The sequence below is a fragment of the Schistocerca serialis genome, chromosome 5, assembly GCF_023864345.2.
Source record: "Schistocerca serialis cubense isolate TAMUIC-IGC-003099 chromosome 5, iqSchSeri2.2, whole genome shotgun sequence".
NCBI lineage: Eukaryota > Metazoa > Arthropoda > Insecta > Orthoptera > Acrididae > Schistocerca > Schistocerca serialis.
The window spans coordinates 370421834-370434284 of record NC_064642.1 but is presented as its reverse complement, the minus strand read 5'-3'; the positions used below and the strand labels follow the sequence as shown (position 1 = coordinate 370434284).

At 41.6% G+C, this 12451-nt stretch overlaps 1 protein-coding gene across 1 annotated transcript in view; it reads right to left on the bottom strand.

The window, feature by feature from the left end:
- Nucleotides 1-680: 680 nt before the first annotated feature.
- The window catches only part of LOC126481603 (inhibitory POU protein-like), a 456090-nt gene continuing 444319 nt past the window's right edge, over nt 681-12451 (bottom strand). Inside the window, exon 7 of the mRNA XM_050105471.1 lies at nt 681-5611. Coding sequence (XP_049961428.1) covers nt 5132-5611 — 480 coding nt within the window. The 3' untranslated portion in view covers nt 681-5131. The remainder of the gene's footprint in view (nt 5612-12451) is intronic.

Below are 12451 nucleotides of genomic sequence, written 5' to 3'. Positions count from 1 at the left end.
GTATTACGACATTTTTTGTTTGGATGAGATGCATTGACCAACATTTCGTTGTAAACCTTTACAAATCCAATGAAAGCCACAGAACTGGCTGAAAATGGTTATCTATGTAACAAAGCTTATGTTCTAGGCAATAAACTGTCTTAAAAGGATACTAGACTCTCGAATTAACACACTAAACTACACTGCGCCAAATACCATAGATGAACATGTTTTTCGTTCTCAGCTGTGTCATTTGTAGTGGATATACCATCACGAGTCACGTGATTAGTTCTCGCTGTTTTGAATACGCAGACAGCCTGTTTTCAACTCTTCAGCTTCTTATCTAAATGACTGTCAAGACGCGAAGGAATGGTAATCTGCTGCGGCATTCGGTTGTGACCGAACTGGTATACTTACACTACTATGCAACTTTCCGGACGGTCACAGTCCGATATTGTGGGGGGTCGTCGTACCCCCATTTCATGCACCAGCCTTGAACATCACCTGCTGGCAGCTGTTTATCAGTTCAGCGGAAATCAGCCTCTTGAAATCCCTGTAGTTAGATTCAGGCAAACGTGCAGAGGAAAAAGGGACTGGACGTCGAGAAACAAAATAAATCACAGTGCCACACTGAACAGTTTGATATGTTAACACCAAGACTTTATTTTCATTGAATGAATTTTCTGTCTTAGAACATGACATTGAAAGAAAATGGCTTTTTGTGATGGAAACAGACTCTACAATACTTTACGGTAAGGCTTCATGGAAACTACGTATAAAAACGAGCCTATTACTTTATATATGAAGTACCCACGTGACTGCCCGACACAGCAGGAGGTCCGTGTGACAGCAGTCGTTTCTATGTAAAGAGTTCGGTAATATCTACACAACAGCGCCCCGCCGGCGCTTACAATGATATGTTGAAGTTGGCGAACGCCGTCACTCACTCCTGGCTTACAGAAAAGTGCGGGCTTACGACAAAGGCGACACATTCGTCCTGAGATAGGCGCTTTATACTCTTCTTGAAATGATATGAACTTTTACCCTGTAGTAGCACATTTGTCCGAATGCATGGAGAAGATGCAAAACACAAAATTCGGGATAGCTCTTTATTATATATGTATATATAAACTATGTACATATTTACTTTTCTGCGACTCCTGAAATTTATTTGAGCTTATATGGGTCTATAACTGCAACAATTTGAATACAGATGTATCCACAAAATATCCGTTCATTCCATGCAGCACAGCGGTAGTGATAATAAAAAGAAATAAGAGTTACGTTACAATTCTAGAATATGCAGTGGTAATTAAAGCTCTTTAAAAATATTTTCTTTGTAAGAAACATTAGAATAAAAAATCTTTGTATCATAACATGAAAATAATGTTACATCTTCTTCGAGTACTCAATACAAGTCACAATACTGTGTACATTAATATCAAACATAATGAATTAAGTTTAAAGCAAATGACTAGATATATGTCATAAACATGTTTCAAGAGTTGATAAACAACCCACAGTTCATAAACAATCTCAGCGTTTGGCCATTAATTATAACAATTGCGTATTGTAATTGTAAAATGAAGGAACAAGGTTATTGCGAGCGTATTTTGTGTTGGTCGTTCATTGGTTCCAAAAATATGAGAAAAAATGAATAACTGACAAACGATTGCGTTTTATAATTTTTATAAAAATACGACATTGTATTGCCCACGCGAAATCTCAACAGTTAGAACAATGGCAAAGAATAATGTCAAGGTTGTGAATTGGTTTCGTATGACTATTCCTTCCGCTGAATATGTTTCTCTGTAAGGGAAAACTTGAATGAAGTTGTGCTAATGGCAAGAATAGTTTACTAAATTGGATATATACGTTGTTGAGACGTAGGTCACTTAGCACTGCTTCGAAAGGTATCTAAGTCTAAATTTTATTTATTGCTTTTATTTGTACCTCAGTCCACAGTGTCCAGTCAAGCACAGATTGACGACGACTGTGTTTCAGTTTCGGCTTGTAACCTACACCGCAACTCTAGTGCCAACAACGTGACTAATAAATATTATCACAGAAGTAATAGTCCCATCTGCATATTTTGTGGATACTCTGCATGTCGCCTAATTCGTAACATCATCTTTCATACAGACACAGACACAAAATTTGTACGCACTCACGGTTCTCTCGCGGCCAGCTGCTCTGCTACAAACGCTAGCAAAATAAATAAATTAATAAATAAACAAACAATTTGCTCCGAGATCACTATGAAAGCTATGCTAACATACTTAGGCATGTGTCGCTGGTAACCTTAAGTATAACTGATATGTACACAGCATCTGCTGGGTGTGTTTCAACAGTCCCATTGTCTGGGTAATATTGCACAAAGACTGGGGCTCCTGCGAGCCCCCACGAATCACAGTTCTCTCGTTGCACCATTCACTTTCCGCCACAATCCACTCACTGGCAAGGCAAGGCGCCCGTCAAGCGCAGCACTCCAGTCATTCGCAGCTGTCCAACGTGCGGACACTTCCGTCTCAAGTTCGAGCGCACGTCGTCAACGTCTCAAACCGCCTTATGGCAACTCTCAACATGTCCTAAAGCAGAAGTGGAAAAATTCTAGTATTCACTATACGACTTCGAACGTCTTTGAACTTGAAAACGTGCAGAAGTTTGTTTTGTGTAAAAAGTCTGATAAATCCTTCTCTGCAGAAAAAAAAGAGTTAGCTTTACAGCAAGCAGATATTTTTCAGCGCTTTACGTAGAGTGTATCACAAATTTTGAGTTTCCTCCTGAATAATGCAAAGATGAGAGCTCTGTTTAAGTTTCATAGCACTGAAGTAAAATTGAGTCCATTTTCAAGTAAGAATTTCAGTTTTGTACCACAGGCAACTGACGTCCACTGTGTTTCACAAACGAGAAGCTTGACAACAGAAATCGTGGGAATATGAAACGTATGTGTTCGTGAGATTAGCAGTGAGATCTGTTCCGAGGTACAGTAGGATGCTTGTGTAGTGTTACGATGATAAAACGATTTCATACAATTATGCGCCTACCGCAGTCATGCCCTTGCATATAGCTTCTGTCAGGTTTCCTCAATTTATGCTACATCTGTGAATTGACGTTGTTGAACTGTGGTGTCTATTTGGTTTAAATTTTTGGTGATCAATAATAATTTTAATTCATTTATGTAATATTAAGAAAGGTCAGAAAATTCTGAACGATATAACTGCCTTATTTACGGTGTTAAAACCACCCATCCCTTCGCAGTGTTAAAAGTAAGGTCCAGTATAAATGAATAAATGAAGTAACATACATGCGAGGGACGAGTTGGCGCAGTGGTAAGACATACATGCCTCTCCTTCAGAAGGTATCGGTTTAAAATGAGTTGTTCGCGATTTTCCTGGTGAGTTACAAGAAGGTTCCTGAGGTAATATAGGGTGTATCAAAAAGAATCATCCGATTAAAAGAAATCATAACTGCTATGTTATTTGAAATATGTGCTTGAAAAACGTACTGCTGGAAAGAGCCATCTCTCGAGTTTTACATGGTTCCCGCTAGGTAACAGCAGTGTGCGTTCACTTCAGTTCTAGTAAAAATGGTTTCGGCACAACAGAAATCGTTTTGTTTTCTACGTTTCGCGCAGTGCGAGTCAGAAATAACTGTTATCGATGTGCTTCAGAACTTTCTTTTCCCACGGTTGGATACTGATTCGAACGACTTCATTTACCAACAGGATGGGGGACCGCCGCACTGGCATATGAGAGTGCGGGAATTTTCAAATCAAAGGATTACAGAACGATGGGTCGGGAGTTTTCATATCAAAGGATTACTGAACGATGCATCGGTCGCAGTGGAGCAAATGATTCAGCCTTACATTACTTGCCTCCAATGTCACCGGACCTCACTGTATGTGATTATTTCTTGTGGTGGTTTATAAAAGACTATTTATGTGCCTCCGTTAACCAACAACAATGAATGAGCTGATAAATCGCGTAACAGCAGCTATGGAAGCTGCAGTGTGGGAACAGTTTGAATACTTCATTGACATATCCCCTGAATCTGAAGGTGGCGTATTGAACACCTTTCAAAAGGTATGAAAAAAACTCTTTAAGTTCCCCGTTAATCATAAAACAAAATTCATTGTATATGTTTATTAGTTTCAGGAATGCCATGCCAAATCGGATGATTCTTTTTGATACGCCCTGTATAATGGCCGATACTTTCCGTAATAAATGACTTATCGAACTCCGGCGATGATATTGGATACAGGATGCTAACCATCATAAAATTTAAATCATGAACTTCTTTGAACTTTTCGGTAAAAAAGTGCAAACGCGGTTGGATTCATGCAAGAATTTCGGATACCGAGGCAAATGGGGAACTAGAATGAGACTCAGCCAGTTAAAACAGGTCGGGAAGTAACAGTCGCATTTCTTTTGCAAAGATGGCAAATACGGAGCATTCACTTAAACTTATTTATATCACATTTCGATCTCATTCTTAAATCGTTTAAAATGTACTAGAATTGCGAGTTAACGTTGGGTACACTGATTTTTAATAATAACTGCATGCAGTGTCTTGTAAACAAACTGATTGCTATGGCATAGAAGTCTTACGGTCGTAGATAATTCATGTTAACTGTGCGAAGCTAAGGTGGGTCTTTAGTTGAAGAATATGTTTTAACACCGGGTAATGGTGTTTCATGACGTCACTTCCAAACCGAACCGGGATTGTTGTATGAGGATTGGACTGCCACCTTCCAGAAGAACAGTGTCTTAACCACTGCGCCACCTCGATAGATCCGGTGTCTTGTGCTCTGCGCTACATTACTCAGTCGTCGATGTGATTACGAATGACAGTATATGCAAGGCTATTTGCGGTAGACACATAAGTAGGCAGACAGGTGCGTCACCCCCGGGTGTGAGTAATTTAATTTTGAAACGAGTAAATAACACAGAACGTGAGTGGTGAGTCGTCTTTTCGACGGGGAGAAAGTCTTCGTGTGCGAGTGAAGCCTCCGCGTGCGAGTAGGTGTACGTAGTCCCAGTCGACGCGGGGAGTGAAATGTTTGGCACTTTGGAGTGTGGTGGGAGGGCCGAGGCGCTCAGATGCAGTGTGGGGTGGAGGGAGGGGCGAGCGCCCCCCCTCCGGCCACTTGTCAGTGCTGCGCCGCGAACTTCATGCGCTTCTGCTTCTGGCGCTGGTTGCAGAACCACACGCGCACCACGTTCTTCTTGAGGTCGAGCTTCTCGGCGATGGCGGCGATCTTCTCGCCCGAGGGCCGCGGCTGGACCGCGAAGTAGGCCTCGAGCGAGCGCTTCTCGGGCGCCGCGATCGACGTCCGCTTGCGCTTCTTCTCGCCCGCCGGCAGCACGGACGGCGCGTCCGGGTCCCGGCGCTTGTTCTTGGCCTGCGCCTCCGCCTCCTCCAGCCACGCCTGCAGGATGGGCTTGAGCGCGATCATGTTGTTGTGCGACAGCGTGAGCGACTCGAAGCGGCAGATGGTGGACTGCGACAGCGCGCCCACGCCCGGCAGCTTGAGGTTGGCCAGCGCCTTGCCCACGTCCGCCTGCGTCACGCCCAGCTTGATGCGCCGCTGCTTGAAGCGCTCCGCGAACGCCTCCAGCTCGCGCGGGTCCTGCAACAGCCGGACGTCGCTGCTCAGTCTCTGCTTCACAGGCGAATATTTTGACCCAGCATTGGTTCCCAGTTACAGTAAATTCTCTGTAGGCTGAAACGTAATGGTGGCAGCTTAAAACTCTGTTTGGGACCGGTCACAATGCCCACATAGTACTGGGGACGGAAAGTTGGCTAAAACCAGATGTAAACAGCAATGAAATTCTAAACTCAGATTGGAATGTATACCGCAGAGACAGGCTGGACAGTGAAGGGGGAGGCATGTTTAAAGCGATAATAAGTGCAATAGTATCGAAAGAAATTGACGGAGATCCGAAATGTGGAATAATTTGGGTCAAGGTCACGGTTAAAGCAGGCTCAGACATAGTAATTGGATGTCTTTATAGGCCCCCTGGCTCAGCAGCTGTTGTGGCAGAGCACCTGAAGGAAAATTTGGATAATATTTCGAGTAATTTCCCGAGCATGTTATAGTTCTGGGTGGAGATTTTAATTTTCCGGATGTAGACTGGGAGACTCAAACGTTTATAACTGGTGGCAGGGACAAAGAATCCAGTGAAACTTTTTTAAGTGCATTATCTCAAAACTACCTTGAGCAGTTAAACAGAGAACCGACTCGCGGCGATAACTTATTGGACCGTCTGGTGACAAACAGACCCGAACTATTTGAAACAGTTAACGCAGAACAGGGAATCAGCGATCATAAAGCGGTTACTCCATCGATGATTTCAGCCGTAAATAGAAATATTAAAAACGGTAGGAAGATTTTTCTGTTTAGCAAAAGTGACAAAAAGCAGATTTCAGACTACTTGACGCCTCAACACAAAAGTTTTATCTCAAGTACAGTGTTGAGTATCAGTGGACAAAGTGCAAAACCATCGTACAATATGCATTAGATGAGTATGTACCAAGATAGGATTGAGAGAAGAGATAGAGAAGATCCAACGGAGAGCAGCGCGCTTCGTTACAGGAACATTTAGTAAACGCGAAAGCGTTACGGAGATGACAGATAAACTCCAGTGGAAGGCTCTGCAGGTGAGACGCTCATTAGCTCAGTACGGGCTTTTGTTGAAGTTTCGAGAACATACCTTCACCGAGGAGTCAAGCAGTATATTGCTCCCTCGCTCTATCTCGCGAAGAGACCATGAGGATAAAATCAGAGAGATTAGAACCCACACAGAGGCATACCGACAATCTTTCTTTCCACGAACAATACAAGACTGGAATAGAATGGAGAACCGATAGAGGTACTCAAGGTACCCTCCGCCACACACCGTCAGGTGGCTTGCGGAGTATGGATGTAGATGTAGCTGTATATTTAGAACTTTCTTACGACACCTTGTTTTTCGACTTCAATGATATCGCCGTTGCCGAAGTGGTGACACCCGTTCCCGTCGGATCACCAAACTTTGCGCTGTGGTGGTCTGTTAGGGACTGTACAAGATGTTCGAGGATCATTCCAAAAGTAAACAACGATTATGAAATATTGCGTCGATACTCGGCGGAACATAGACATAATATGCAGTACTTGAAATTGATAGTCAACAAACATCAATCACGGATTCCTGACCTGGCCCTCAAGAATCAAACACAGTTCCATTATTGATTTATTCATTTGTTTATTTAACCTGAACCGATTAAGGCCATCAGGCCCTCTCTTACATCGGACGATTGCTTCACTTATTCAATACATATTAAACTACCGGTACCTAAAAAATAGTATGACACCTAGGTACCTAAGAACATAGGATGACATCTGGTATCAACATGATATGATTGTCTGCAATGATGATGTGAGTAAATTATACTGACTACAAACTAACAGAGTCAATAGTGGTATTACTTGTACTACAGAAGCTGCAGCTACTAATACTAATAATAGTAATAATAATTATAATAACATAATAATAATAACAGAAATCATGAGAATAATTATGAGGTTAATAACAATTATGACAGTTCTAGATAAAAAAAGAATTTGTAGGTCTACAAAATATATGTTTTCTGATATAGCAAGTTTAGGGAAAAGGAAATCTGAGGACACTACATAGGCTAAGAATATTGGAAAATGAAGTAGATTAGGCGGGAAGGAGGGATGTGGAAGGGTAACGAGTGCATACAGGGTCAATGATAATCTTATTGTTGCTCGAGTAGATACGTCATTAATGGTCTTCTGAAGCTGGAGGTGTCATTTAGTCCTCTAATATAATGTGGAGCCTGTTCCAGGGTCGAGTTATTCACCTTATAATACAATCAAAGGTAATGATAAATAAGCGTCCTACGATACCAGAGGCTATCGATAACTTCGGATGCATAACAATGGCTTCGCATTACTATTGTTCATAAAGACTAGTAATTCCACATACAGATGTTCCTATTCTACGTATTTGAATTAATGCTGAAGCATTGCTCTTAAAATTCTGTAAATTCAGTTTTATTAACTGTTAAAGATGTAACAGCGACGGCTATTAATAAATATGTAAACACTTTGGCGTAAATGCTATATCTCTGTTTTTGTTTGTTGTTGCGCTGTCTTGGCGGGAGCGTATTTGTAATAGAGTTAGCATGAGACAGTAGTAGTAAACAGAAGTGAAGTGTTTCTGCAGAACTGCTGAAAGCAGATGTATTTTATGTTACTACCTCAGAGTGTGAAATATTGCTGAATATAATTATTTAAAACTTAGGAAATAGTTTTGATTCAGTCATCTTTGGAAGCCACCTGAATGTCATGACGATTTCATCACTTAATGTTCCTTTGTGTGAGAATAGCATCCTGCCCTACAGAAGACAACAAACCACCAAGGATATAATCAGCTAACTAATAACTTAGAATTTTAGATTTGGCTGTGCAGTTAGACGCAGCTTAATTCAAAATAATGCTCAAAGTCTGGTTCGAAGACAAACCATTGAGTATTCTGCGCTGAAGAGGCGCATTACAATCTTTGCTAAAGTAGTAGCAGCCTCACCGTAATATGTTTGTTATAAATAGTATAACTGTTCTCCACCAACGTTCCATCGACTCCTTCCTTCTCTTTTGGTCTGCTGATCTCATCCACCAGTTATTTTGTCCATACAACGCAGTAGTCTATACCAGTATTCGCTTTTGCGTGGGGTAACACTAGACGGAGACAGGTGGGGTACACATATTCCGTCCCGGGAGATGGATCGAGGGACGTGGGGGGGGGGGGGGGGGAGGACGGGCGGTGACTGGAAGATCATCTGCTCCCCCTCTACCACTAACACTGCCAAATACAAAATGATGCAGGATGAAGTAAAGAAGAAGAAGTAGAAGACGACGAAGGATTTCATTATCAAATTGTTAGTGGGGTGATTTGACGGAAAAGACAGAGAAATTCTGAACACCAGAAGGGTATAAGCCTCAGTATTTTGATCGATTAGCAAGACCTCATCGACTTTAAGTCTAGGGAGGAGACGATAAATGAGAGGGCCCTTTCAAACCCTTCACCGTATACGCCACTCCATTCAAAACAAACGGCACGGATTGTTGGTCAGCGGAGCTGTGCTTCTTCACGATAACACTCACCTACATTCTGCTGCGTTGAAGAATAATTTTCTTCTGCAATTTAACACCGGTTAACTCTCTACACAAAGAGAGCAGCTATTAGACAAGAGAAATGGAGTGTCCTGCTTAAACTATCAGGGGCGTTCTGTTCCTCATTAGTGACATCACTGTGCGCGGTGCTTAGGAAAACACCCAATTGATGTTACTGTCAGACAGCGGGCAGCAACGTACTGGCTACACCTTGTTAGACTGATAACCATTGCACCTATTAACAACAAGCACGACCTTAAAATCTTTAGAATGGAGACCTAGGAAGGTAAATGAGAGGTCAGCGATAAGGGACGATTTCCCCGACATCTCGGAGCGGTTAAGAATGGAACTCGTCGAACCTAGCAGCGGCATTGTGCATTTTTTTAAACTGGTCACGGACCTTATACCATGCACTTAAACCGCTTGAGTCCAAGTCAGACACAAAATTGCACATGTGGGGAATCAGGAACCCCAGAACACGGAGTCACGCCAAATACGCGAAGTCATTTGAAAAGTTGATCAGTGGAATCATCTAAATAATTAGCAGACGAAATTCTAAAACATCTTACAAAAGATAACTACACACTTCGTCATACAGAGGGCAAGTGAATATCCAGCAAAACGAGAGAATCTATGAGATGGAAGGTGGAGAAGGAGGAGAAGACACATTAATATCAACTCCAGACACTTTGACAACAGATATGTTTCATTTAGGGACATTAGGCTAAATCGAGGTCGGTCATTGTTACCTAAACATCACTTTAAAACTGTACATATAAATACCGTAGTATTTTTGGCACTGCCAGTGTTATTGTTACCTAAGACATTATAAACCTGTACATAAGCGTACTTATACCTATATTACACCCAGAAAGTTAGATCTAGCTTAATCAAATTGTCTTACCAGTGACGCACAATAAAGTATGATGTCTGGGGATCAACATATCTTCATGATATATATCGAGGTATTCACCCGCAGACATCAAGCGGGCGCCTCTAACATCTGTCATCTACCCTATCTACTGTTTTTCTTTCTCCTAAGTTATCAAAAAATTTGTTCACGTTTACCTTTCACGGATCTGTTATTTTATTTTAAATAAGTAAAAACTCGTTTCAACAAAATGGCCCGCCTCTACTTGGCGGACGTGGGCTACGGTGACTGTGGAAACAGGTTTTTTATTACGTCCGCATTATATCCCGGACTTGGCCCCCAAGCTATTAGGTTTATTTCCCAAACTGAAAGAATTTTGGGCGGAAAGCACTACGGAAGAAACAACGAACTTAAAGAGGACGTTAGTGACTTGTTCAAAAACGTAGCAGCAACTGAGTACGCAGTAGACATAGGAGAGCTTGTGGAGCGCTACAAAAAATGTTTGATCTGAACGGCGACTACATAGAAAAAAAAAAGAAAAATAGCTAAGGTTTCAACATATGTTGTGGAATACGTTTTCTTTCGTTATCTTGAATAAACATGTCTGGAGAAACAAACGTTCTTCAGTTTTAGAATGTCTCTCTCATTAAAAACGTATACAAAATGAAGCCTAACTACACCGACAAACTTTCTAAGGCCGCTCAGAGATATTTTCAGAGTATTTTATTACAAGGGGCCCATAGTCTCTTGTGGACCGTTATAATTCAATGACGTCATTGTGGACTGAATCTTTTACTCTGCACTGGAGAGTGCGTTGTTTTGAAATTTCAGATTAAAACTGTGTGCCACTCCGGAACTCGGACAAGGAACCTAGCCTTTGGCGAGCAATGTTCTTTCCTGATTTCAGTATCCAGCCATGACTCACAATCACGCACTTCGTGTGGAAGTGAAACATGGACGATAAATAGTTTGGACAAGAAGAGAATAGAAGCTTTCGAAATGTTGTGCTACAGAAGAATGCTGAAGATTAGATGGGTAGATGACATAACTAATGAGGAGGTACTGAATAGAGTTGGGGAGAAGAGGAGTTTGTGACACTGCTTGACTATAAGAAGGGATCGGTTGGTAGGACATGTTCTGAGGCATCAAGCGATCACCAATTCAGTACTGGAGGGCCGCTTGGAGGGTAAAAATCGTAAAGGGAGACCAAGAGATTAATACAGTAAGCAGATTCAGAAGGATGTAGGTTGCAGTAGGTACTGGGAGATAAAGAAGCTTGCACAGGATAGAGTAGCATGGAGAGCTGATCAAACTAGTCTCAGGACTGAAGACCACAACAGCAACAAGAAACTATATATTTGGTAAGGATTACGCATGGTAGGCATAGAGGATCTCGTAATTAAAGTAACGCAAGTAATGTGTAAAGATAGTGTATGCATAATAAAAACTGGTAATACACGTACAGAGAAATATAAAGCAAGCATAGGCATTTATAAGGCTTCTAATGCACCGGTGCTATTTAAAATGTGTGTAAATATTTATCTCCTGAAATGGTCGGGTAAATATAAGAGAATGGGATTAGAAACTGTAGATGGAACGTGTCTGCACCACATACCATTTGCTGATGAACAAGCCATCATCACACAACGGAAGGATTCAAGTTATATATGTAATCAGCTGGCAATGAAATATAGTTATCAAAAAACAGAATATCTTACTAACGAACTGGATGAACTGTACAGAGAGGGGAAAATCAAAAAGTTGGATTTCTGGAGAAGACCAGCAAAAATCTCAAGGAAAAACAATGCAAGGAACACCGAAGCTATAAACATAATGGAAGTGGAAGAAGGAATATGTGTTGTAGTGGATCGAAGAGAATTACAGTGGTACGGACATATAAGAAGAATGGAGAAAACAAGAACATCAAAACTGGTACCCTGGTGGAAAACTGAGGGAAGAAGGAGAGTTTGACCGATGATTACCTGTCTCCAAAAAATGTAGCTGACAATGAGAAAATTTGGTGCAGAAGAAGAGAATACACAAGATGGAAGTAACTGGAGGGAGATAATGGAGATAATGTTGAGTATTTGTACACTGAAGCGCCAAAGTAACTAGTATAGGCATGCGTATTCAAATACAGAGGTATGTAAACAGGCAGAATACGGCGCTACGGTCGGCAACGCCTATGTAAGACAACAATTGTCTGGTACAGTTGTTAGATCGGTTACTGCTACTACGATGGCAGGTTCTCAAAATTTAAGTGAGTTTGGATGTGGTGTTGTAGTCGGCGCACAGCATCTCTGAGGTAGCGATGAAGTGGGGATTTTCGCGTACGACCATTTTACGAGTACCCTGAATTTCAGGAATGTGATAAAACATCAAATCTCCGACATCACTGTGGCCGGAAGAAGATCCTGTAA